Here is a 27,311-nt window from a genome sequence, read left to right as displayed (position 1 = left end):
TCCTAGAGGTCTTAAAGTGAATGGGGGGACATGGTTCATGGTTAGTTTGGGGAAGTGAAAGGAGTGTGGCAGGCCTGGGGATCCAAAGGAGAGGGACAGGGTATGAGGGGAATGGTTGGATGAGGGTGCAGGATTTGGGAGGCACTCTTGAACCGCAGCACAGAGGTACTGATTAAAGAGTTATAAGCTGGGGGAGTCCCTAAGGATGGCCTTAAGACAGGCATAGGTGAGAATGAGAATAATTACCATACTATCTAACACTTATGTAGCATTATCTGATGAGCATTGTTTGAAATACTCCTCTCCTTTGGGGCCTTACAATCCCTTCAGGCCCTGTGCAATTATTAGTTACACATTACATGTAAGACTCTCTTGACACTGGGCTTGTGAGGTTAGGTAGCTGCGATCCTTGAGGTCTCATGTGAAGGTGGTAGATGAGTCTTTATTCCAGAGAGGCACAGAAAACTGGAGCTTCATTCTTTTTTAGGGGTCAGCGAGTCTAGTCTGGCCCCTTTGTACACAATTGTTCCAAGTATAATGAGATTTAGATGAGGAAGGCAAAGAAAGATTAGGCGGAAGCCAAAGGAAAACAACAAAGCATACCAGCCTTTAGTTTGAAAGAAGCCTTAGGATGATAAGCGGCAAATCTGGAGGACGATGGGAGATGTCGTTTATCCTCCATATGAGGCACCTGCGTTTATGCTTTGGGACCTTCAAGTAGCGGATACTGTTGGTTCAGAAACACGTGACACTGTTCTCTACTAATCAAAAGGCTTTATTCTGTATATAAACCAATAATCAATAATTTAAATAAATAAACAGTTAACAGACAAACCACTTGATCTTAGCCACGCCTTCCACTGAGGTTCAGGCAAGGAGAGGCAGACATACAAGGAGGGGAGGCTGAGGCCACAGCTTGGCTCAGGGTCGTGGCCTGGACGGTGGACGTGGGCAAGGTCTGGTTAGGGACAGGTATGTCAGTCAGATAGCTGGGAAGGTTCTGGAGGCGGGCCCAGGCGCTGGCTCGGGCTGCTGGGGTAAAGCAGGGGCCTAATTCCTCCTCGGCCTGGGCAATGCGGCGGGCGAAGCGACTTCGATCCCGGGCGATCTGCTCCCAGGGGCCCCGGCGGGCTGCACGGGCCGGTCCTGCCCAGACAGCCAGGAAGTGGACAGAGACCTTCTCAGAGAAGCGCACCTGGAGGATGGACCGGTACAGACACAGGGAGACACAGGGAAACAGAGCCAAGACACAGAGGTGGGAAGGGGATGAGGAGAGAGAGAACACAGCACAGATGAGTTACAAAAAGATGACGCCTATCTGGCCAGTCACCTGGTGACTCACTGAGGGTGGAGGAGCTTCCCAGGGGCTGACCTGAGTCACGGGGCTTCCTGCTCCCACAGGACCCTGCTGCTTGCAAAGGATTGCATTACACAGCCCTCCCCACAGAGTCTACCCGCAACCCTCTGCAACACATGGGGGACCAAGTAATGGGGATCCCCTCCTCACTAAGACTCAAGAATCTGAGTCTCAGCACCCACCTTTCTGGCCTTTGGGGGAGTCTCAGGTTCCGGATGCTGGGTGGGGGTTTCTGCAGGCCTGAGCCGCCTTTGTAGCCGGAGGGGCAGCCGAGGAGGAGCCGGGGGAGGCGGGGGCTTCTCGCCAGGTAGGTAGATGGCCACGGGGAAGGCGTCGGGCTCAGGTCCTCCCCACTCCTCAGCAGCTCCCGCGCCCTCCCTGTCTTCTCCATGTCCGTGTGGCCAGCCCCCGCGGAGGACACTCTGGGCCTGCAGGCAGGGACATGGCTCTGAGTCAGCTGCTTCTGAATCATCTTCATCCTCCTCCTCCTCCTCTGTGTCCTCTCCTGGCCGGTAGACCCAGGCCCTCAAGAAGGCACTTGTGGGGGGCATTGAAGAGAGACCCTCAGTTTCTCCCCAGTCTTCAGCTGCTCCTGAGTCACTGTCCTCCTCCTCCTCCGTGTCCTCTCCTGGCCGGTAGACCCAGGCCCTCAAGAAGGTACTTGTGGGGGGCACTGAAGAGAGACCCTCAGTTTCTCCCCAGTCTTCAGCTGCTCCTGAGTCACTGTCCTCCTCCTCCGTGTCCTCTCCTGGCCGGTAGACCCAGGCCCTCAAGAAGGCACTTGTGGGGGGCACTGAAGAGAGACCCTCAGTTTCTCCCCAGTCTTCAGCTGCTCCTGAGTCACTGTCCTCCTCCTCCTCTGTGTCCTCTCCTGGCCGGTAGACCCAGGCCTTCACGATGGAACTTGTCAGGGGGACGGGAGTGAGATCCCTGCATGCCCCAGGAACACTGTCCTCCTCCTCGTCATCGTCTTCCACTGAGCTCTCACTGGGTCGATGCTGCCAGGACCTCAGCAGGGGCCTCGGAGCTAGAAGTGAGGAGTGTGGCCCTGGGTCAGCTTCTCCTTCCTCAGCCTTTTCGTCCTTTTTCTCCTTACACTGCTCTCCTGGACCACATTCCCAGGCTCTGGGGTGAGAGTCCACAGCAGAAGCAGAAATGGCGGTCTTCGTGGTGTCTTTGTCTTCCGTCCTTCCTTCCTCTGTGCCTCCACCCTCTTCCTCCACTGGACAATACACCCATGCTCTGAGCTTGGATCCTGGCGCTAAGGAAGAAGTAGATGTTTGAGGAGCTTCTTTATGTACAGATGCTCCATCTTCTATGTCCTCCGCCACCCCTGGACAGCTCTCCCAGGGCGATGCAGGAAAAGAGAACATGCTCCCTTCTTTATCTTCAAGAGCTCCTTCTTCCACTGACTCCTCCTCCCCGGGGTCTTCCAGGGTTCTTATCAGAAGCTTGGGAGGCAGAGGAGCAGCGTGGCCCCCTATACAGTCACTTCCCTGCTCTCTGGGGACACTGGCTGTTTTTCCCCTACCAGGCTCAGCAGCAGCCTCTGAAAGTCCCCAGGTTTCAAGAAGAGAACCACCAGCTTCCAGGTCTGGGCAGGCCCCCCAGGAAGTTTCCCCATTCTCCTCAGCTGCTCGGATCTCTCCAGTCTCCCCTTGAGGGTGCCTGCCCTTAGGGCCATGGTGGGCGGCCAGAGAAGCCTTAGCTTCTTCCTGATCTGCTCTGATTACTGCTTCCACCAACCAGGACTCTGGAGGTCCTGGACTTCTCAAGCGGCTCCAAGCCCGGTTGAACAGGCCCATCAGTGGGGACAGGAGGAAGAAGGGGTGGGCATCCCTCCAGGGGAGCCGCAGCTGGGACACTTGGCCTGGAGCCATATTTCTGGGCTGGGGAAAAGGGAGAAAAAGGAGTAAACATTAGAAGCCATTTAGGAAACAGCATCAGGGGATGACTCTGAGTCATAACAAAAGAATAGTAACACACACAGAGCCACGTGAGGCTCCCAGCTTCACATTCCTTTGATACCAGCTACACTCATCTGTGCACCTCCCTCTTAACACCCGGGAGTCTGGGTTCCTAGTATCTCCTTCCTCAGACCCAAGACATCAGTCCTTTCTTTCGGCAGGCCCTGAAGTCCCACTCCCAAATTTTCTACTTGCTTCCCTTTGGAATGAGTTCCCAGTCCCTGGTGCTCTCCTCTCCCTGAGGACTGGCGAATGATCCCCCCACCTCGGAAACTCAACATTACGACCCCCCAGGTTCACTGGGGCCTGCCCGCATCTGGATCCCAGACCCTCCTCCATCGGGCTCCCGACCCCTTCACATTCCTGTCTGCGCCCGGGAGTTCGTCCCCAACACGAGCTCAGGCACCCGCCTCCTTCCTCAGGACCAGCAGTCCCGGCCCGAATCCTCGAACCCGCCGGCTTCAGGACCCAGAAGGCCGAACCGCCGCCTCATCACTGACTGGCCCCCGCGCCCCGCGGACGCGGCCGTGCCGACCCCGCACTCACCGGCTGCGGCCTGCGCGTCACCCCGGGGGCAGGAGCGCTGGTTCGGGCTGCCACAAGCGATCGCAGGTCCGGACGGCTCGCTTGGCCAGCGCGTTCATCTCGCCTTCCGGCGTGGGCTCGCGGTCTCCAAGTACCACCGGCTGCGGCAAGCGCGGTCGCGACGAAGGGACGCGAAGTCGCGCGGGGAACTACATGCGAGATCAACAGGCGACGAGCGGCGGCGGTGAGCAGAACGGCCCGCGAGCACCGCTTTTATAGCCCAACGCGGCGAGCCGCGCTGACGCCATCAGCGAGGGCGAGGTTTCGACACGTAGACGTGGGGCGGGGATAAGAAAATAAAGTTGGAAACAGGCTGGGAAATCTCGCGGACTTTCCGGGCGTGTGACGTCACGACGGTGCCTGCGCGCGTGGCCACGCCCCGAAACCAGCCAGCTGTCAATCAAACGCCTCCCAAGCGGCCTGGAGCTGTCTCCCCGCTGCCTCCGAGAAAACGCCTTCCCGCCGCTATTTAGCCGGCAGGCCCCGGGCTCGGGTCTTCCACCTTCCCATGCAGGCGGCTTCCTCCCGGGAGGGGGACAGTATTTGATTCCATTTCACAGATGAGGAAACTGAGGCTTGGAATAAAGGCATTTGCCCGCGGGGGTCGCTGCAGCCTTTAGGCAGCCACGTGGCCTGTTCACGGCTTTTTTTTCAGGGCCTGGCACACAGCAGGTGCTCAGGAAGTATGTGGTGGCCGGGTATAGCATCAGAAACCTCCCGTAGTGATCCTGGATTTGCCTGCTTCAAACCTACACAAAAATTCCCCTGCCTGGGCCTCCCTGGTGGCCTAGGGGTTAAGTCTCAGTGCAACCACCAAGATGGGCCACGATGACGCCCTGAGTTCGATCCCGGGCCAGGGCGCTGACTCACAAGGCAGACCTCTCCTGTCTCGCCTGCTGCTCCCCTCAGCGCTGTGTTTCAATAGATTGGCCTACTCAGCTCCCCACTCTGTCTCTGGTGAATCCCCTCACACCCTCGCACCTCTCCCCTACACCCCAGTTCTTGTATGCATAAATAAAATAAAACTTCAAAATAAAATCTTTTTTTAAAAGATTTATTTATTTAGGCATACAAGAGCTGGGGTACAGGCCAGAGATGTGGGGGTGAGAGGATTCACCAGAGACAGAGTGGGGAACAGAACAAGCAGACTGACTGAAATACACCAATGAGGGGAGCAGCAGGTGAGACAGGAGAGGTCTGCTGTGCCATGTGGGTTGCCCCCTGGCTAGCCAGGGATGGAACTCTTGCTGCAGAGGCTGCGGATTGCTTCCTAGTGTGGTGCTTAACCCCTTGAGACACCAGGGAGGCCCAAAATAAATAAAATCTTTAAAAAAAAAATTTCCGCCACTACAAACCGAAACTCTGATCTGTTAGCAGCAGGTTAACCACATGGGAATGGGAAATCTCCCCGAAGTCACAGGCCCAGAGACACAATCTTCCTGCCTGCTTCCCCTCCACCCCCCATAATCTTGCTCCTCAAAATAGGTTCAGGAACGTGTGTGTGAGATTCCCTGTCTAGAACAGAAGGTGGAGATGTGACAAAGGCCACTTGACCCTGCTTTAGCCAGAATCCAGGAATCCAGAGCCACTCCCTCTTCCCTGGAGGATCTGGACCCATCCATTCAAAGCCACATTTTCAGCTGTGCCCGCTCCCCCCTGTCCCTCCTCCCCTCCCCATTCAATTCACACCTCAGATGCCCTGTCTCCTAGCTCACACCCAGGAGTCTGAGCCCTCATGGCTTCCAAGATCCAAGTTCTCTTCATTCAATGACCCAGGTCCCTGCCCTTGAACAGCCCACTGGGGCCCTGCTATCTGGGCTCAGCTATTTTCCAAACCTTTAGGAATCCCAGCTCAGCCCTTAGGGCACTGGGGCCCTCCAGGGACCAGCCCAGCAGGGACTCAGGAGTCAAGCGGCCCCCCAGCCCCACCCCTCAGCTGTGGGGGCAGCTGAGCCAGGGGTCAGGCTGTGGTGGGGAGGCCAAGAGGGGCGGGGTCAGCCGGGATTGGGAGGGGAGACAGCAGCGTGGGCGGCTGGCAGACCAGCAGAGAGGAAAGAAACTGGGAGAGGGAGGAAGAGAAAGTGAGAGGGGGAATCAGAGAGGAGGAAACAGCGGACGTGGAGGGACAGAGAGCAAGAGGACGAGACTGAGTGTGAGGGAGAGAAGGAGACAGACTCCAGAAGAGACTCTTGAGTCCAAGGGAGGAGGTTTGGACAGAAATAGACTGGGAACGTGCTATGGAGGAGAGAGAATGAGTGTGAGACACTGGAAACGACAGACAGGAGAGCTGGAAAGGTGAGGCTGGGGCCAGAGATCATCTAAAAGCAAGAAGAGAGACCACCAGAGACTAGAAAGACAAAAACTGTGGCTATGAGAGGCAGCCCTTAAGGGACACAGAGAGAGGGAGACTGGCTGTCACTGGCCTGCTGTCCCCTGTGATCAGGACCCCAGAACTGGTAAGTTCCCAGGCTGGGCTGGGAGGGCATACCTGGGTGTGTGTTTTTGGCACCCCAGGACTTGGCAGGGATAGTCTGGGGGGTGCATGTGGGAGGGCAGGAGACAGGTAACTGGGGGATGCAGGAAAAAGGTAGGGAATTAAGGGTCCCTGAGCACGGGTGGGGGGTCAAATTCCTGGGGGGCAAGAATAAAGAGCCCCTATTCTCTGTCTTGGGCTGTAGACAGCTGCCCCCCCACCCTGCAGCTGCCAGGGCCGCCCACCTCACTTGGCATGGCCCTTGGTATGTGGTCCCAGGCCAGGGCTTTCCCCAGCCCCCCAGTCCCCAAACAACAGGCTCTTTCTCCTCAGCCTCCTCCAACCTCTGAGCCCCTGACCCCGTCTCTGTCCCCAGCAGGGTCAGCTGCACTCATAGGCACACAGTTCCTTTCTTTCTCTCCCCAGCCCTTGATGGAGGAGGCTCGACCTCGGAGCAGCCTCAGCCTGGCCAGCAGCGCCTCTACCCTCTCCTCCATCAGCAACCTGAGCACCAAGGTTTGAGTTTCATGGGGGGTGGCGGAGTGGGCGGCTGGGGAGGAGAGTGGGCCCCGCTGGTGGCTCGGTGCCACCCCAGGGGTGGGAGGTTGGTTGTGAAGAGCAAGTTTCCCTCGCAAGGGGGTTTGCCCCTGAGGTCTCAAATTGCCCACCAGCCTCAGCTAGGAATTCAGAGGCGCTCCCAGCTGGTCCCGCCCCTTGTGTTTTCCCAAATCAGAGCCAGGGTAACAACTCTGCTGGACTCTGCTTGCTAAGATAGAGCCACTCCCCAGCCACGAGTTCCCCGAACACCCCGCTCCCAACTCAGAAATATACCCGCTCTTGATTAGAAAGTCCTGTCTCTGGCCCTCCAATCTAGCCGGTTCCTGAAATTCCAGGAGGAAAATCCCTTCTCTGACAGATAAGGCCCATGAGGCCCAAGGTACTTGTATCCTACATTGTCACCCCATCCGTGATGGACGCTCCTGCCCTTGACCTCCTGCCATTCCCCTCACTCATCTCTACCCACTGACTGGGTCCTGGCCTTGGTGAGCACCGTCTCCAAGGACGGGCAGCCCGTGGGAATCTGGCTGTGGATTCTGAGGTGCCTGAGTGCACAGGAGAAGGATTGGGAGTCATCTCTTTCCCTGGACATGATTGCTAAGAGAGGTCACTTGCTGGCCCCGAGGTGTCCCTCGATTCCAGCTGACCACATCCCCAGGCTCAGCCGGTGGTCCCTCCTGACGATGGGGACCTGGGATGGGGCAAGACTTCCCGTTGAGACCCCACAGGCTGCACTCCACCTCCGGCTCTCTGGCCAAAGGCTTCCCCTCCTTGGAAGCAGATCCTTATTTCCATAATCCCTTCTCCATCAGCCACTGGCCACTTCCTTGCTCCCGTACACCTCCGTCGGCCCCTCCAGGTGTCTCTCAGCTGTGGTGTGTGCACACCAAATTCTGATCTCCACACCCAGCTTCCTCCTTGACCTGGCTTCTGAGGGCAGCCGAGCGAGGACCGGAGTCTGCCTGCACCCCATTTGCCTGCACCCCATTGCACGCCTCCCCTGGCCCATGCCAAGCTCATGTTTCTTCCTCCTTCTCTCCTCAGAAACCCACCCGGGCCGTGAGCAAGGTGCATGCCTTCGGGAAGAGGGGCAATGCGCTCAGAAGGGACCCCAACCTCCCAGTGCACATCCGAGGCTGGCTTCATAAGCAGGTGGAGTGCGTGGGAGCAGGGCAGGGACACTCTGCGTGACGCTCAAGGCTGTGGCCTTGACTGTCTCGTTTCTTTCCTCCCGAGTTTCCAAATATGTTTCACTTTGGCGTCACCGCCTCTCCCTTTATTCTGTCATGTCTCACTCATTCATTCACCATCCCCTGGACAAATGCAGGCGACCAAACCTTGGGGCACACGCTGTTCACATAAAACAAAGGCTCTACAGTCTTGCCCAGACACACGGCGATGTTTCTGCCAGCATCGAGCTACGTGATAATGGTCTCTCTAGAGAGCCTAGACCCCTGCTGTGACTTTTGCACAGTGACACAGTCACCTAACGTGGAATTATCCAGAGTTACCCCCATCCATAAGGACCACTATATAATACAGTCAAGATGGGGGTGCGGGTTGACGATCCATGAGTATATAAAGTAGACTTGATGACTGCAGATTGCAGAAAATGCCACGAAGATAGAAGCACAGGGGATGACTTCCCACGAGGCTGAGGGGCGAGAGGTCAAAGTTTGAAGTTTGGGGTGAGCCAAGAGGAGAGAAGAGGGGCTGCAGGGCTGTGGTTCTCAAGGGCTGGTTCCAGACCAGCACCCTCAGCTTGCCTGGGAACTTGCTCTCAGTGCCTGTTGTCACGGCCACCCCAGAGCCACAGCATCAGGATAAAGCTACTCTGGAAAGGGGAATTTGTGTTTAAAAAAAAAAAAAGAGTGTCCCTGGTGATTCTCATGCAAATCAATACTGTCCATGAGGAATCTGCGCTTTATTCTAAGCCCGGTGGTGAGCAATCTCTGGAGCAGGGGACTCATGGGATCTGGTGTGATTTTATTTATTTTTTTTAAAGATTTATTTATTTATGCATACAAGAGCTGGGGCACAGGCCAGAGATGTGTGTGTGTGTGGGGGTGGGGGTGGTGAAAGACTCACCAGAGACAGAGCAGAAAACAGAACAGGCAGACTGACCAAAACACACTGCTGAGGGGAGCAGTGGACGAGACAGGAGAGGTCTGCTGTGCCATGTGGGTTGCTCCCTGGCTGGGGATCGAACTCATGCTGAGGTGGCTGCAGATTGCCCCACAGGTTGCGTCTCAACCCCTGCGCCACCAGGGAGGCCCGAGTATGATTTTAGAAGACTGTGTGGGGGGCCTCCCTGGTGGCGCAGCGGTTGAGCGCTGGGTTGCGAAGCTGCCCGCGACCTCCGTGGTGCTGGTTCGATCCCCGGCTGCTCCCCGGCCAGCGGAGGAGGGTCCCACATGGCGCGCAGACCTCTCCTGCCGCCCGCTGCTCCCCTCAGCAGTGTACTTCGGTCCTTCTGCCTGCTCTGCTCCCCGCTCTGGCTCTGGTGAATCCTCTCACCCTCCTGCACTTCTGACTGTACCCAGTGCTTGTATAAACAAAACAAACAAATAAATAAATAAATAAATATAAAACATGCCTCTATTAAAAAAAAAAAAAGACTGTGTGGGAAGGGGTCGAAGAGGGCATGAGGGGAGACACAGGGCTCAGGGTGATGGCTCCGTGCCACCTCCCTCGCCTCTCTGCGTCTCAGGCGCTACCACGTGTGTTACTTTACCTCCTCCCAGCTTTCCTGTGACTTCTGTTTCTGACAGACAGGAAAACATGAATGTCCTAGTGGGGAGAGACTTGTTCCAGGGCCTGGTTTGAAAGCTGTGGAGCTGGAAGTCCACCGCTCCACATGGGTCAGGTCTGATCGCCCGGAACCTGTGTCCTGTCAACTACGACCCAGGCTGCCGGTTCTCCGTCAGACCCTATTGCCCAGCACGCGTGTCTGCTTCTCTCCTCCTGGGCCTCTGCCCCACGTGTACTGCGTCCATGTCCTTTTTCCCTCTCGCCTCTACTTAGGTCTCCCTCCCACTCTCTCCCCAGGACAGCGCTGGGCTCCGGCTCTGGAAACGCCGCTGGTTCGTTCTCTCTGGCCATTGCCTCTTCTACTACAAGGGTCAGTGCCCCAGCTGGCATGGGGTGGGCCGCCCCCTCCCTTTGCCGAGTCTCCCGGCCCCAGATCCTGCGTGACCCCTAACTCCAGCCGCTCTTTTGCAGACAGCCGTGAAGAGAGCGTCCTGGGCAGCGTCCTGCTCCCCAGCTACAGCATCAGACCAGATGGGCCCGGAGCCCCTCGAGGTCGGCGTTTCACCTTCACTGTGAGTCCACCGGTCCTTGAGTCCATCAGCCCGTCGTGGGCCCTAAAGCACGAGGCGGTGGGGGTCGGCATTGGATCCTGAGCAGGATCCATGGCCTCCTCCTCTTTAGAGGGCCTGGACACCTGGCTCCAGCTCTCTCTTCTTGCAGGCAGAGCACCCGGGCATGCGGACCTACGTCCTGGCTGCGGACACGCTGGAGGACCTGCGGGGCTGGCTGCGGGCCCTGGGCCGCGCCTCCCGCGCGGAGGGGGACGATTGGTGGGTCTAGTCCAGGCCACGCTCCTGAGCCTGTACCCCCAATCTGGGTCTGTCTAATCACCCCTAGCTTCTCCTCTTGAGGCCCTGCCTCTTCAACATCCTGTTGCTGTTCCTTTAGCGGGCCCCTTTGGGCTCTAATCTGCAGGAAGACTTGCTCTTGTAAGCTCTGCCCCCCATCTGGTCCAGCCTCTTCAATATTCTACACTCTCCAATTGCTCCCCTCAGAAGACTCCACCCCCTAAGGCTGTCACTCAATGTCAGATTAAAAAAACTCAAGCGAATCTCGAATCTCCATCCCCACCCTGTTTTCAGGCTGCAGACACAGCCTGGGGCGTTGGGCCCAGCGACCTTGATGGATCTGGTGGCCCTGCACAAGTCACTTCCACACTCAGACCTCAGTTACCCCATTTACAAAATGGGAATGATTTATAGACCTCCCTTTGTGGGCTGCCCCCGTCTCCTCATCTGTGATTTGAGGATAGGGTCCGTTATGGGGCTCCAAGGGTGATGTCTTTTTCTGTGTTCACTCATTAGTGGGCGGCCCAGGTCACCTGTGCGTCCCCAGCCGGGGGAAGGCCCTGGGGGCCCCGGTGGCCCCCCAGAGGGGAGAAGAAGGGACGAGGGGCGCCGTTCAGAATCACCAGAAGTAGCTCGGCTCTCCAGGGGTCGTGGCAGAACCGGACTACTCGCCCCCAGCCCCACAATCGACCTCCACTCTGGATCCCGCATCCGGAGGTCGAGGAGCCCCGAGTGAGTTGGACAAAGAGTCTGCGGCCAGGAGGTTCCCTGGGGCTGAGCGTCAGAGGTTAAGAAGGGTGGAGACTGGGGCTGAGTAGAGGCTGGCTTAGTGCTTGCTCACCTGAGTGTGACTTGCTGGGGTTTTTGTGGGGTCAGAGGCTGTGGGGATGAAGTCCTAAGGAGATGACTTGAAGGGGGAAATAACTGGGGATCTGGCCAGCAGCGGAAGGTACCTCTCCAGAGGGGCAGTAAAAAACACTGAAGGGAGACACATCCTTGAAGCTGACTTGGTGGGTAGTGGGGTGAAGGGGCTGTCATCGACCCAGTTCACTAATTCTCACCTCCCCACAGCCTGTTCACACCGCTGTCTCGCCCACCCTCCCCTCTGAGCCTCCCCCGGCCCAGTTCTGCTCCTGCTCGCAGAGCACCTCCTTCTTCTGGAGACACAGCACCCCCAGCCAGGCCCCACACCCCCATGAGTCGCATCGATGTCCGGCCTCCCCTGGATATTGGTCCCCAGCGCCAGACCCTCTCCCGGCCACCCACTCCCCGCCGAGGACCTGCCTCTGAGGCTGGAGGAGGAAGACCCCCTCGGAGTCCCCAACACTGGAGTCAGGAGACCAGAACACAGGTGAGCAGAGAGTGACAGCGAGGGGGACTACCTTTCCCATGCGGCATTGGGCTGTCTATCAAAGTGGTTTCTAGGCCATTACCCCCTGAGTGTCATGGGAATTGTAGTTCACAGAAGCAAAGCTGGGTTCAGATTTGAAAGGGAGAATGGACTTTATCTCCCATTGGTCATGGGGGCTGTCTTTTCAGGCCAGTCTCTGGCATTACCCCTTAAGCATTATGGAGATTGTAGTCCGGAAACTCTCCTCCAAGCCTGTACCTTTCGAGGCAGTGCAGAATTGCATATGCCTTATATATCCAGTTTCTCTTGCCAAGTTGGTCACTCTGAGCATTATGGGATTGTAGCCCAGAATATCCACAGCTAACCACAAATGTAAGAGTAGACTGCAGCTTCCCTTGGCCCCTGTGGCTATTCTGCTGGTCTTGTCCATTTATTACCATTCTCTGTGTCCCCACAGTGGCACACAAAGCTGGAGAGCAGGGAGTTGGGGGAGTCATGGGAATCTAGCCTGCACCTTGAAGAGTCTCCTAAAGCACTTCAATTAGCCACCCAAATTTTCATTGCTGAGACATGCCAATTTCTAAACATCTCATTTTAGTATTCCTTCCAGGCCCCCTCTGGCACCTCAACATATCTCCAGCTTCCCCCGAAACCTCCTAGCAACCGCACTTCCTTGGTTTTATTGGTAGGTAACTTGGGGCATCTGCTAGAGCCCCTGCACACCCCCCCCCTTTTTTTTGCTATGGTGAATGTCATCTCCTGGACTGCTAAGACTGGATATTTCAAGGCCTCTGGGTAGGCACTTCTACTAGTTTATTTGTTTTTTTTTTTTTTTTTTGTGGGACCCTCGCCGGCGGCCGGGGATCAAAACGGCGCTGCAGAGACTGCAGGCAGCCTCGCAACCCAGCGCTCAACCACTGCGCCACCAGGGGAGGCCCACTTCTAGTAGTTTATTAAGGCAGCCACAGCTGGGTAGCACAGAGCACATCTCTCTGTTCATTCATATCACTTTCCAGGTTGTTCTGTTTTTATTTTTATTTTTTTTAAATCTAAAAGGTTTTCCATTGTGCTCTCAGTTAAGAGAACTCCTGAATTCCTTTTAGTTTCATAGCTATTTGGATGATGTCTTCTTTTAAAAAATAACCTTTTCTATCTAGATGGTGTCTAGATAGGCTATTGGTGTTGTCATCCCATCTTGCACCTGGCATCTTGGCTGAATTCTCTTCTTGGTTCTAATCACTCTTTGATTTACAGGATCAATGAGCATATTATCTGTCAACAAGGATGGTTTTATCTTTTGCTTTCCTATCCTTATATTTCTTTGTTTCCGTTTCCTTTTCCTTTTTTAAGATTTATTTTTTATTTATTTATGCATATAAGAACTGGGGTCTAGGCCAGAGGTGCAGGGGGTGAGAGGATTCACCAGAGACAGGGTGGGGAGCAGAACAGGCAGATCCACTGAAATCCACTGCTGAGGGGAGCAGCGGGGAGACAGGAGAGGTCTGCTGCGCCCTGTGGGTAGCTCCCTAGCTGGGGATCAAACTCCTTCTGCAGTGGCTGGTGACAGCTTGATAGCGCTGAGACTTTAACCCCTGTGCCACCAGGGAGGCCTTCTTTGTTTTTTTTTTTTCTTTATTTTTTTCCCCCACCTTTGAGAAATGAGGGAGGCCTTCTTTGTTTCCTTTTTTCTTAGTGTATGGCACTGGTCAAGGTCTCTAATGCAGTGTTAAACTGGAACAGGGTGCCCCAGCGTTCTTGTTTCCCTCTCAATCATAAAGAAAGTGTCACATTTCCCCACCCCCAGCCCTGCCCCGCTTTATTGTAATATTTACATTCACTATTTGGTAACAGAGCCCATTGGGTCTTCCTAAAGTCACGGATGGGCACTTGGCCTACTGTGGTTTGCTAAAACTTGCGATGAAGCTGCTAAGGAGAAGGGTCTGTCCAAAGAAATAGGGAGTGACTCAGCACTGAATTACAATAGGGATCTGTTTGTCCATGTGACCCCCAATTTCTCTGCTCTTCCTTAGCCGGGTCCCCCGTTGGACTCACCTTTCCACCAAAGCTTGGAGACAGATGTAAGTGCCCCTGATCCAACTTCCCAGAACTGAGGCGAGAATGTTCTATGTGGTGGGGGGAGGAGGTGGGTGCAGAGCCAGGCCTGGCCCGTTCAGAGCTCCTGTTTTCTTTTCTCCAGTCCCTGTTGAACAAGCTGTGTGGGCAGGATCGGCTCCTCAGGAGGCTGCAGGAGGAGATAGACCAGAGGCAGGAGGAGAAGGTACGGGCTGCTGGGACAGGGGATGGACACATGGCCTCCCCACCTGCCCCGAGTCCTTCCTGATCCCAGCTTGCCCAAGAACGCAGGACACTTCTCTCTCCCTGGGGTTGGGTGTGGCTTCATCTGGATGCAGGAGCAGCTAGAAGCAGCCCTGGAGTTGACCCGGCAGCAGATGGGCCAAACAACCAGGGAGGCTGCAGTTCCTGGCAGGGCCTGGGGACGACAGCGCTTCCTACAGGACCGGCTGGTCAGCGTGAGGGCCACCCTCTGTCACCTGACCCAGGTGAGCACCCCAAAGGTGCATGCCTTCCAGGGAGGCCCCAGGACCCCACCCATTGTACGAAGGCCCATGTTCCTAAAGGCTCATAGGACTACAGTTCTGGGAATTTCCTTTTCCCTAAATTTCAGACCAGTGATCGTGACAATTTTAGAGGATGAGAAGCAAGCAGAGGCAGCAGAATTTAATGTAGTGGCTTAATAGGAGAATTTGATACAGGTTTCCTGGCTCCTACTCATAGTAGCATGAGCTTCTACTCATAGTAACTGGGTGACCTTAAGAAAAATGACTGATGCATAGATTTGGGGGTGTGTGTATGGCGGTCAGGGAGTTATATGAAATACATAGAGGGGATTTATTTAAAAAAAAAAAATAAAAATAAAAATTATCTAAGACCCCTTGGGCCTTAGATACTTCCTGGAAATGTGAGGTGCTAAAAATAGTATTTACTTTCTAAGATCGTTGCGAAGATTTCATAAATATACGTAAATAAGTGAATGAATATTGAACATTTAGGTACTTGGTAGATAGTAAGCTGCATTTAAGAGTTAATTATAATTATGATAACTTCTAAAATGCTCACATTCAGAGTATCTACCGCATAAAAACTGAGGGAGAGCTAAGCACAGCACCTAACAAATGTTAGCTGTATTATTGTTATTGTTATTATTACTATTATTCAAAAGGAGATTTCTACTCTCCGGGATGCATGGGGGTGGTGGTCTTGACTGTTCCAATAATTCATTAGATCTGTAGGCTCTGCTGCCCGAGGGGAGTGCAGAGATGATCCAGAGGATTCAGAGGAAATTGTTATTTGTCCACACTCGCAGTCAGTTGGAAGGATAGGCTCCAAATAGACTTGGGTGCTCAGTAGTCTGAGCACAGACATCCTTGGGAATTAAAGTCCATAGATTTCCCCCCCTCCCCCTGCCTCCAGGGCACCAGGACCAGGCTACCCTACCCCCCTGGGGACAGAAGGACTGGGGACAAGATTTGGCTGGCAGGCGTGCTAACCTGTGGCTCCTCTTTCTGGGACCAAGGAGAGAGAGCGGGTCTGGGACATGTACAGCGGCCTGGAGCAGGAGCTGGGCACCTTGAGAGAGACCCTTGAGTACCTGCTGCACCTTGGGGCCCCCCAGGTACATCCCTGCCCTAAAGCCCCAGGCCCAGCAGCACAACCTCTGACTCCAAGTTCACATGGAAACACTCTAGGCCTTTAAGCCCTGCCCACAAAATCCCACTTTATAAGATCGTTGTGAAGGTTTCATAAATGTAAGCAAATATTAAACACGTAGGTATTTGGTAGATAGTGAGCTACATTTAAGCCACATTTATCCCAAGCCCCTCCCATTTTGTCTTGTCTTTTTTGTTTTTTCCCCCAGGACCCCCCACTTTGTCTTGTCTTTTAATTAAAAAGCCCTGTGGTAGTTCAGACCTACCTTCAGTTTCGGAACCACTCATGTTTCTGGTTCTAAATCTCTTGTCTTGTTTTGAAGTCCTGCCCTTCTTGTGAAAACTCCACTCCTCAGCCCTTCCCCATCCTGCAAGTTCATGTCTTGCGTTCTGCATCCTGACTGATGCTGTTAAATTTATCCTCTGGAATTTCCAGTTCTAAATCCAGTCCCTTTGTTCAAGCCCCAGTCCGGAAGTGTAAGCTCTGATGCTAAACCTCAGATCCACTTCGTCTTTCTGAACCTAGTGGTTGAGTTTCTAAAACACATGTCTTTAGCTAAGAAACTCTGGCTTCTGGTGTTATATGCATACTCCGGGGTTGAATCCCAGCCTCTTCACACGAAACCTATCCTATTTCTTCCTAAAGTCCACCTATCAGCTCTAACCCTCCTCCTATTGGTGTTAAATATTACTCAGCACCAGCAATCTATGAAAATAACAATACATCACAGGTTAGGTTTGTTACAGAAATACAACTTTAATTTAACTCTTGAAAACCTGTCCATGTATTTTACCACATTTAACAGAATAAAGCAGAAAACCACACATCATTCCAGTAAATGCAGGAAAAATCTTTGAAGAAATGATAAAAGCTCTCAACCAAGTCAGACTAGAAGGAAACATCCTTAATCTGATGAGTCATCTATAAAAAAATCTCCAGTAAGCTTTATTGTCGACAGTGTAATCTCGAAAACTTGCCTTCATACCAGATGTCCTGGTATGAAATACACGAGTCTGTGAAATAAATCAAAGTTAATAAGGACCGAGAGGACGAACTCAAGTGGTTTTGATTTACAGACATGATTTACAAAATCATGACATGATTTTGTAAACATAAAAAATTCAAAATAATCTCCAGATAAACTAGAATAAACAAATTTAGCAAGGTCACTGAATGCAAGGATAATGTGCAAAAACCAGTCGACTTCCTGCGTGCTAGGACCAAACAATTAGATAAGAATTATTTATAAACACTGGTGTTTGTAATTAACTCAGACTGCATATTCAGGGAGAAATGTAATGAAAGCTATGCAAGCCATCTACTCTGAAAGCCTCAAGCGATCGAGAGGAGTAAAAGAAGACCCACATAGATGGAGAGGCAGACCATGTTCATGGAATAATGGAATAATGTAAACATGTAGGCTCCTCAGATTGGGTTCTCCAATGGGGATGCAGAACCCCAAAACCAATCCAGGAGGTTTTAATGTGGATTGACAAAATGACTCTTGTTACAGCAGTAACCAAAGCAACGTCCAGCAACAAAGTTTGGGGACTATGTCTGACTGTAAAACTACATTTACTAAGACTCAAGGTTAGACAAATGGACCAAAGCAGTAGACTAGGGCATTCAGTAACAGACTCATGCATTTGTATCACCTTTTTCTGACAGAGGTAACACTGCAGCAGTACAGAAAAGAGTGTTTATGAGAAGTGGTGGTAGGTCAATGGTATACCCATGTGCAAAGAGATACTCACACATACAGCCTTCATTAGCACACATGGTCCTCGTATGGCTCCGTAAACACAGCCAGTCAATTTCAGACCCTGTCTCTGACCTTTAACTTTCCATGCATCTTCCAATTCTTGAGTAACGAATTCCTTCCCCCCAACCCCGCTCACCCCAGGACAGAGCATCTGCTCAGCAGCAGCTGTGGATGGTGGAAGACACACTGGCCGGTCTGGGGGGTCCCCAGAAACCACACACACACACTGAGCCTGACTCCCCATCCCCTGCACTCCAAATCGAGGAATCCTCAGAGAGGGAGGTAAGACTCACACACCTCTCTTCCCACCTCAACTTCCTGTCCCATCTGCCCTGGCCTAACCGAATGCCCACCGACTCACCTCTGTCTCCCTTGACCAGCTAATCAACCTCAGGCAAGTATCTGAAGTTCCAGAAGCTTTTGCTTTCTCGTTGTTATATTGTGATCATAGCTGGCTCTCAGCACCTCCCAAGAGCCTGGCCTGCATCTCTTCTTGACTCCACATTCTATGATGTCATGTTGGAAGCTTGAAATTGATCATGGGGGGAATGTTTGTACCGTGGATATTGACACATGTGACAAACCTAGGTTCGTTTCTCCCAAAGAGGCATTTTAAAGAATTGTTGTAACATTATTTTGCAACCCTGTGTAGAATCCAAGATTATATTTTCTCACCATGCCCACCACAAAATGTCCAATCAGCACTAATCAGCCTCTCTACCTCTCTCCCCCTCTCTCCTTCCCCTTTCAACATCATTCTGTTGCAGTGTCTAAGAGTTTGTTTTAGTTTTATTCTTTCCACAAGCAACTGAAATCATACAGTGTCTGTCTTTCTCCATCTGACGTATTTCACTTAGCATAATTCCCTCAAGTTCCATCCATGTTGTCACAAATGGCAAGGTTTCATTTTTTTTTATGACCGAGTAGTATTCCATTGTGTATAGGGACCGCATTTTTATCCTCTCATCCATCATTTGGACACTTGGCTATTGGGAATAGTGCTGTTATGAACATAGGAGTATGTGTCTTTCTGAAAAGAGGATTTGTTGAACATTCACCAGCCACCAATGACCCTACCTTGTAGGGTTTTTATGAGCAGCAGAAATGGATACAGAGTAGGTCCTCAGGAAGCAGGAGCCACTACTGTCAATGCTGGATTAGAGATGATGCTTGCCCTGACCTTCAGGTGATGTATCTAGGAGGGACCTGGGTTCAGATCCCAGCTCTGCTGTCTTTGTTAAATCCATCATTGACTTAGTTCTCTGAGCCTCAGTTTCCCCATATGTAAGACAGAGCTATAGTTGCCTCATAGATTCATCGAGAGGCTTCAGTAAGAGAATACACTATGCTTAGCACCATGCCCAATGTATAACCTTTATGCTCCCTGGTGGCCCAGGGGTTAAGTCTCAGTGCTATCACTGCCCCAGCCTGATTTTGAACCCCCCAGCCAGGAAGCTTACTCACATGGTGCAGTAGACCTCTCCTGTCTCCCGCTGCTTCCCTCAGCAGTGTGTTTTAGTCATTCTGCCTTTTCTGCTCTTCACTCTGTGAATCCTCTCAATGCCTCCCCCCGCCGCCTTTGGCCTATACCCCAGTTCTTGTATGCATAAATAAATAAAAATAAATTTTAAAAAAATCATTAAACAAGGCATAGGTGTAATGTGTAAATACCTAGCAGGCAGGTACTTACTAAGTGAAAGTTGGAACAGCAATAATCAGAGTAGACAAATACATTTTATTTATTTTTTAACCCTACCCCCTACACCCGCTGCTATCCCTTATATTGCTTGTCACCTTCTCCCTCCTCCTGCCTTTTAACCTGAGAGCCCTCGCTGTGTGATGAACGTCTGCTAGTTTTGGTAATTATTTTACTTTTTCAAATCATCTGCCAGGTAAATGTCTGCTATTTATTTTTTGTCATTGTGACTTGCTTTATGCACATCACTCCCTCAGACTCTCTCCATGTGCTGGAAGTGGCTGCCATTCACTTCTCCTGGCGCTGACTGGTATCCCAGAGTGTGAGTGGAATGTCCAGTCCTGTCTGTGGATGGGCATTTAGGCTGCCCCACATCCTCGCCAGTCATGGGCTGTCAGAAACCCAGAGAGCTCATATTGCTTTGAGTTGAAGGTTTCCTGTTCTTCAGATAGGTCCCCAAGAGTGGGATTTCCAGGTCATACTGTATTTCCCTTTTTAGTTTTTTAAAAAAGATTTATTTATTTATGCATACAAGAACTGGGTATAGGCCAGAGGTGTGGGGGGGTGAGAGGATTCACCAGAGACAGAGTGGGGAGCAGAACAGGCAGAATGACTGAAATCCACTGCTGAGGGGAGCAGCGGGGAGACAGAAGAGGTCTCCTGCACCATGTGGGTAGCTCCCTGGCTGGGAATCGAACTCATGCTGCAGTGGCTGTGGATAGATTCATAGGTTGTGTCTTAACCCCTTGCACCACCAGGGAGGCCCTCCCTTTTTAGTTTTTTAAGCTAAATCCAGATGGCTTTCCATAATGGCTGCTCCATTCACATCCCTACCAGCAGGGTAATAGGGTTCCTGTTTCCCCGAATCCCTTCCAGCCCGGGCTGTGGTAGGGTTTATAGCCTTAATCCTACACTTAGGGTATCTTCACTGCCCAGTGCTTGCGAAATGGTAGTAACAAGAACAGTCATCATTCCCCTTTCTCAACCCTTGCAGAGCCTGCCTGAGTCTCTGGAACTGAGCTCGTCTCGGTCCCCCGAGGCTGACTGGGGGCGGCCCCCGGCGGGTAACAGAGACCCGGCCAGTCCTTCTTCAGGTGAGTGCCCTGGGCCGGGTGGGGCTTGCTTGGCGTTCTGTGCCCTCACCACGTCCCCTTCTGCCCTTCCAGGTCTTGGGTCTCCAAGAGTCTCTCGTGCTTCCAGCCCTGAGGGCCGCCGTCTTCCTTCCCCCCAGCCAGGAACCAAGGTAGGCCATCCATCAGGTAGCCCCTGGATCTGGCCGCCATGGATTTGTCACTCTTGGGGAAACAGCTGGGAGAGGGGAGTTCTAAGGTCACCCTCCCACCCCCCACCCCGAGCAGAGAGAGACAGATAAGATTGTTCAGACTGGGTTTGGTGTCTGCCACTTCCGAGCTGTGTGACTTTGGGTCTGTTACTAAACCTCTCTGTTCCATTTCCTCACCTGCAAACTGGAGCAGATGGCAATGCCCACCACCCAGAGCTGATGTGAGGATTCAAACTAGACAAATACCCTAAGGGTCAAAAATAGCACCTGGAATAGAGCAAGCACTTCATTCATTTATCATTCATTCATTCAACAACTATTTACCACATACCCACGTGGCTGTCTCATAAGGGAGCCAGGAGCCATGTGGGCTTAAATAAACTGGGGCAAATAAAAATTAAGCGTCTTTACCAAAGATTCAAGACTTAGGACTCGAGCCCAGGAACAGCCTCTGGAGAACTCTGGGAAAGCTGCCCAAATTCTGAGCTTCCCGAAGAGAATTTTATGCAAGGAAAACATTTTACATTTTCAAGGATTTTTACAGAGAAAGTTGGGGCAGGTGTCCAATAAACGCATCTCTCCGATGTTGTCTATGCCTCGAGGAAAACAAGGGGGGCGGGTTTATTAGACTTACGCTGTCTCTTTAGAGCTTTATGTTCTGGAAACTGGAGTTTTAGCAACTCCACAGTCCTTGAAGTTTTGCCCAGAAACGCTTTGTTGTTGATGCAGCTCCTTTATCAGGCCAGTCCTGCTCTCCCTTTGCTCTCGGGCTTGAGACCCTATATGATCTCACTGGAAGAGGCGTATCCTTTTAACAGTTAATTTTAGTTTACAGCCACATGAGGCTGCGTAACTTTAAAGGAGTTAAAATAAAGTAAATGCACCTGCACTGGCTGCCTTTCAGGAGCTCAGGAGCCACCTGTGGCCAGTAGCTGCCCTGCGGGACAGTCAATGCATGCAACATTTCCACCGACACAAAGTTCTAGCACGTCGAGCATGTGAAGTGCTTGATGAAAGATGAGGGAAGGAAATCTCTCTGTCGTGAATGTGATATTCAAGATTCTCGGAGGAGGCAGATGACAAGCAATCAACTTACTATGCATTATTTGATACAAGTTAAAAGGAAATAAAAGCAGAACAGGGTCAAGGAACTTTGGGATGCTCACAGATGGAGAGCAAGGTCAATGGCGTGCTCTGGGGAGGCTTCGTGGATAGGTGATTTGTGAGCTGATAGCTGCAGGAGGAGAGGGAGCAGCCTTGGGGACATGTGCTACAAGAGCATTAACGGCAAAGTGAACAGACTTTGCAAGTTTCTGAGGCAGGAGCTGACCTGGCTTGCAGGCGGAGCAAGTAGAAAGCCAGTGCGGCTGGAACCGAGCACGCAGATGGATCTTTGCAGGACCTTGTGGTCCAAGGGGAGGACTTGGACTTTGAGGCATCCTGGAGATTGGAGGGTTCTGAGAGTCCTCCTGGCCTCCTGCCTCCTGGGCTGCCACAGCTGGCACTGCAGTTAGTGGGAACGGGCGCCCTCTGGTGGCGATGTGGGGAACAGCCTGGAGGGCTGCCCCAGGGAGGGTTTGGAGGAAACAGTGTGCGGGGAGTAACAATTGTTTGCACCAGCTTAAAAGAAGCGTCGATGTTGCCAGGCAGCCGGATTCTAGACACATCGATCTAGATACATACCTCATCCAAAGCCAAATGTAATTCAAAATGCAAAGTGCTGCAGATTCCAGCTAGGTAGTAGGGTGCGTATGCGCCCTAGAGTGAAGTAAGGAGAGGGAATCCCCTGCAGGGAAGGGGCACAGGGGTCTCCTTGGTGAAAGAATTCACCAGAGACTGTATGGAAAGCAGAAAAGGCAGATTTATTAAATGACAGCGTTGCTGCTGGGACAACGGAGAAAGTGGTGGTCTGGCCACCAAAAGAAAAGTTTGGTGCTTTCTTATACTCTGAATTTGAAGGGCTCTAAGATTTAAGATGCAGATCCGGACTGACTCCTGACTACTAAAGTGTCAGGCTGTGGTTAGTGCCTGGGTTTCTTTAAAATTTACATCAGGGGCCTTTGGCCTGAGTTCGATCCCCAGCCAGGGAGCTGACCCACATGGCGGAGCAGACCTCTCCTGTCTCCCTGCTGCTCCCCTTAGTGGTGGGTTTCAGTGGATCCTGCATGTTCTGCTCCCCACTCTGACTCTGGTGAATCCTCTCACACACATCATCCCCTGCACCTCTGGCCTACACCCCAGTTCTTGTATGCAAAATAAATAAAATTTACATCAGCCTTCAGTGGTCACAGGTAATTCTTCACTTTCCTTTATCTGTTCAAACTTCCCATCCCTGCCTGCTGGGCCTGGGAGAGACTAAACTTTCAGCCCTATAGGCCCCAACAAATTCTATGTACCATGTAAAACCTCCAGTGGTGTCTTGTGGAGCCCCCATCATCAAATACATTAAAATTTCTCCCCCCAGATATATAATTATTCATAGCAAATGGGATAAAAGGTATGCATAACATTTCGATTTAACTGTCAAGTTAAAAAAATTATATGGGCCTCCCCGGTGGCGCAGCGGTTGAGCGCTGGGTTGCGAGGCTGCCCGCGGCCTCTGGGGCGTCGGTTCGATCCCCGGCTTCTCCCCGGCCACCAGAGGAGGGTCCCACATGGCGCGCAGACCTCTCCTGCCGCCCGCTGCTCCCCTCAGCAGTGTACTTCGGTCCTTCTGCCTGTTCTGCTCCCCGCTCTGGCTCTGGTGGATTCTCTCACCCTCCCGCACTTCTGACTGTACCCAGTGCATGTATAAACAAAACAAACAAACAAACAAATAAATAAAAACATGCCTCTATTAAAAAAAAAGAAAAAAAATTAAAAAAAATTATATGTATGGCAATGCCCTACTACATGAATGAGCCAGAGGGGAATAAAAATAGGCTAAACCTTTTCTACTTCACTGGAAAAGGTTTTACCAAACATGATGTCACAGAGCCAGGTGCAAATGAAGCAAGTACCTGAGTGTTCACATGTCTAAATGCTCGTGACCTCAGCGGCCACGGGGACTCTGGAGACAGGGGTCGTGTTAGATGCAGGCCATTCTCACTGGAGGGAGGTGGTATGTCATGATGGTTTGATTTGTGTTTACCTGATAAGTGATGACCAGCGTTTTTTCTTGTGCCTGTTGGCATCTGTGTGTCTTCTGTGGAGAAGTGTCTGTTTAGCTATCCTGCCCATTCTTTTTTTTTTTTTAAAGATTTATTTATTTATGCATACAAGAGCTGGGGTGTGGGCCAGAAGTGTGGGGGGGGGCTGCGGGGGGGGGTGAGAGGATTCACCAGAGACAGATTGGGGAGCAGAACAGGTAGACTGACTGAAATACACTGCTGAGGGGAGCAGCAGGGAGACAGGAGAGGTCTGCTGTGCCATGTGGGTAGCTCCTTGGCCAGGGATCCAACTCATGCTGCAGAGGCTGAGAATAGCTTCACAGTGCTGTGCTTAACCCCTTGAGGCATCAGGGAGGTCCAAGTTCTTAAGGGGAGAAGTCAGGATCAAGGTGTCAGCAGGGCCATACACCCCACCCCACCCCACCCAGGAGGCGCTCGATGCCTCTCTCAGCCTCGGGGCGGCTGAACTATTGTCACATGATGTCCCCTCAAATTTTGTCTGGTTTTGAGGTCAAGAGAGAGTTTGTGAAGTCCTCTCTTTCTAAGGCCAACCCCAGTGGATCTTCACTCAGTAGCTGCCATCCTTCCTGTCGTGGTCGGAGCTGGCTCAGTGGCTTCTTGTCACCCATAACCCAGAGTCCTGAGGATTAGCGGGAGGACACCTGGTCTGCCCGGGAAAGTGGAGCCTTATTAGGCGGGGTCTTTGCATTCTGCAGGGCTGCTGAGGGAGCTGAGACCAGACTGGCGGGTAGAGACCCAGTCACACAGGCTTCCAATGCTTTGTCCTGAGGACCCATGTGGGAGAAGGGAGGATGCATGGAGTCAAGGGGTGTCAGCTCTGGTGCTGAAGAGCCCTGTGGCTTGATGGTGACCTTGCTGGAGGGGGTGAGACTAGAGCTCAGAGATCCACGGAAGAGATCAAAGGGAGGCCAAGGTTGGGGTCTCCAGACATTTCTCGCCTCCAGGCTCCCCTGGCCCGTCCCCGGATGAGTGCCCAGGAGCAGCTGGAGAGGATGCGAAGAAACCAGGAGTGTGGGCGGCCTCTTCCTCGCCCAGCCTCCCCTGGGCGCCTCACCCTGGGGAGGACACTGACCCCCGCCAGATGCCATCCTGACACCGACCAGAGGGTGAGGGGAGCAGGGTGGGTGGATGGTGATGGGTTTCCTCTCTGTTAACAGGCACGTGCCCAACCTCCTGGGCTTTCAGATTCACCCCTAATTCTACCTTCCTTCCCAAGTGGAGGGGTGGGGGAGGGGGTAGAGACAACTTTTCAGTATCACCTGCCTTCTCCCTGCAAGTGGGGGTCATGGGTCTGGACCAGGCTCCGTTTTTCTTTGCAGTTGTTAGTTGTCAAAGGTTGGGGGGAAAACCCAAACAAGCCAGCAAGGAACCGAATTTAAATTCATGCTGTTGCCATGGAGAGCGCCCCGAATCAGAGAAGATCAGAGCGCCTCAGCAGGGGGGTTTCATTTTCCACCTTCCCAGGGAGGAATTAGATAGACATGTCATACATGGGATGATTTTAGTGGGGAATGGGCATCCTGGTGAGTCAGTTGAATACAAAACTTTTTTTTCTGTCTAGTTAGTTTCTTTGGGGGAACAAACAGTCTAGTCAATCATTTACGAGGTAAAGAATGTAAATTTGGAGGGTCTGTTTCTGATCTTGTCAGAGGTAAAGAGGGGAGACTTCCTTTGTGACTCTTACCTCCATCATGTGGAAAAGAGGGATTCTTTGCAGGAAGACTTTTCCCAGAACACAGAAGGGGGTACATGGGAGTGGTGGGTGGTATTTTTTTAATCCATTGTTGCTTTCCATGTGCTGAATCTTTGGGGCAATTTCATCCTCTCTCTGGTCCCCCTCTTCTACATCATTAAATGAGAAGGTAGGGGTTTCCAGGGGAGGAATTCTAACACCCCATTTCCTTGCAGCCTGCCCTTGGCTACTCAGGAGCCCAGAAATTTCTCAGAAGCTCGGGGTCCTGGAGCAGGTAAGCACCTGGAGGGGGTGTAAAAGGAGTAGGGGAATGGATTTGCTAAAGCAGAGGGAAGTAACATTATTGCTAATGTTCCTGATTTCTGAAATATGCCTTTCAGAAGTACTTGAGTTCCTGTGGCACCAGAAAGCCCTAGATCCCTAGTGAGAACTGTAGTTCTCCAAACTCCCTGAATGTCTAACTTGGCCCCCAGGTCAGAGAATTGGGTAAAATTTATGGACTAGGGAATTACACATCAGGCAAAACACAGGCTTTTGTGAAGGCCACAGCTTTAAAAAAAAAAAAAATTATATGCATATAAGAGCTGGGGTACAGGCCAGAGGTGCAGGGGGTGAGAGAACTCACCAGAGACAGAGCAGGGAGCAGAACAGGCAGACTGACTGAAATCCACTGCTGAGGGGAGCAGCGGGGAGACAGAAATGGTCTGCTGCACCATGTGGGTTGCTCCCTGGCTGACTGGGGATTGAACTCGTGCTGCAGAGGCTGCGGATTGTGTCTTAGTGCGGTACTTAACCCCTTGAGCCAACAGGAAGGCCCAGGCCACGCCTTTGTAAAAGTCTGTTAGAGACACGTGCTGGGGACTACAACTCCCAGAAGGACGCGCGCGGCACTGTGTCCTCTCCGTAGAGGCTATTAGTACGCGTCCCCCCAATCTTCTCTTTTTTCCCCCTAGTCCAAGGAACGCCACCCCGTATTTGCCGACGTCCGAAGGTCACCGGGAGCGAGTCCTGAGCCTCTCTCACGCCCTGGCCACGGAGGCGTCGCAGTGGCACAAAATGATGACAGGCGAGGAGGGCCGGGGACCTTGGGGCCCTAGGTTTTCGGGAAGAGGGTGTCGGAGACCCGGGTCCTGGGTCCTTGTGGGAGCGTTTGTCGTGACGAGGAAAGGCGAGACAGCATTTGGTTCTCGGTCCTCGGCAGGAGGGAACCCCTGTCCAAGGTCTGGGGGGAGAAAGGCCTGGGGTCCCAAAGTTTGCCGTTCTCATCCCCCACTTGCCCTCTCCAGGTGGGAATGTGGACTCCCGAGCGGACACTCTCCCTCCTGCGCCGCCCGCGTCTGATCCCGCGCCCCAGGTGACCTCGCCCCCCAGGTCTCCCGCCCTGGCCAATTCGGGCTCCACCGCGTTCTCCCGCCCAGGCAGTGGGCGTGGCCCAGGCCCCGCCCCCTGGGAGACCACGTGGGCCTCGGGGCCCGCCCCTCCCGCCCTGACCCCGGACGAGGGGGCGTGGCCTCTGCGCGTCACTCTGCTGCAGTCCAGCTTCTGACCAGCCAATCGGGGCGTGAGGGCGTGGCCCGGGGGGTCCGCCCCGCGACCTGGAGTCGCTCGGCGCCCTTTGGGGCCCCCCGCGGCGGCCGGCCGGGAGGGGGAGGGGTTGCTGTGGCCGAAGTTTGGTTTTCCCAACACTTGTCCAATTTCGGATTAAAACTTTGAACTTTTAGTCAATAGCTGTCTTTCTCTTGGGGTTGTGACTCAGGGGTCGAGCTGGGGTGACGGGTTCTTGGGGCCCCGAGGCGGGGAGGGGCGGGATCTCGGGTTTGGGGACCCCACGCCCCAAGGTGTCCTGCAGCGCCTGAGAGAGGAGGCCCCTGAGGGTCTGGATCACCGGGGCTGAGGCGAAGGCGGCCCCACGCCGTGGATCCCGAGTTGGCGGGAGCAGGATATTGGGGGCCGGGACTCCTGGTCCGAGAGAGGAGGGGGCTGGGGGCTGGACTGCGGGGTGCGGGGGGAGGTTGGAGGAAGGAGGGGCTGGGGATCCGGACGCCCCGGTCGGAGGGAGGAGGCACTGGGGGCCGCTGGTCTCTGGGCT

The 27,311-nt window shown here is 52.9% G+C and overlaps 2 protein-coding genes across 2 annotated transcripts; one reads left to right on the top strand and one right to left on the bottom strand.

The window, feature by feature from the left end:
- Nucleotides 1-844: 844 nt before the first annotated feature.
- PPP1R15A (protein phosphatase 1 regulatory subunit 15A) lies at nt 845-3,237 on the bottom strand (the record flags this gene model as incomplete). The annotated part of the gene is made up of 2 exons (XM_084256978.1): nt 845-1,195; nt 1,540-3,237. 2 exons carry the CDS (start codon nt 3,235-3,237, stop codon nt 845-847), a joined length of 2,049 nt encoding a protein of 682 aa, XP_084113104.1.
- Nucleotides 3,238-6,814: 3,577 nt separating this feature from the next.
- On the top strand, nt 6,815-26,768 carry PLEKHA4 (pleckstrin homology domain containing A4; the record flags this gene model as incomplete). The annotated part of the gene is made up of 19 exons (XM_084257279.1): nt 6,815-6,898; nt 7,985-8,092; nt 9,989-10,065; nt 10,167-10,263; nt 10,412-10,521; nt 11,056-11,271; nt 11,611-11,890; nt 12,492-12,575; nt 13,921-13,968; nt 14,088-14,168; nt 14,302-14,451; nt 15,486-15,584; nt 17,523-17,663; nt 20,072-20,171; nt 20,244-20,320; nt 24,474-24,635; nt 25,438-25,496; nt 26,176-26,288; nt 26,509-26,768. 19 exons carry the CDS (start codon nt 6,815-6,817, stop codon nt 26,766-26,768), a joined length of 2,346 nt encoding a protein of 781 aa, XP_084113405.1.
- Nucleotides 26,769-27,311: the final 543 nt, after the last annotated feature.

This window comes from Talpa europaea, assembly GCF_964194135.1.
Source record: "Talpa europaea genome assembly, chromosome: 16".
NCBI classification, from domain to species: domain Eukaryota; kingdom Metazoa; phylum Chordata; class Mammalia; order Eulipotyphla; family Talpidae; genus Talpa; species Talpa europaea.
Note: the sequence above shows the minus strand (reverse complement) of the source record. Positions and strands in the feature narration are given on the sequence as shown.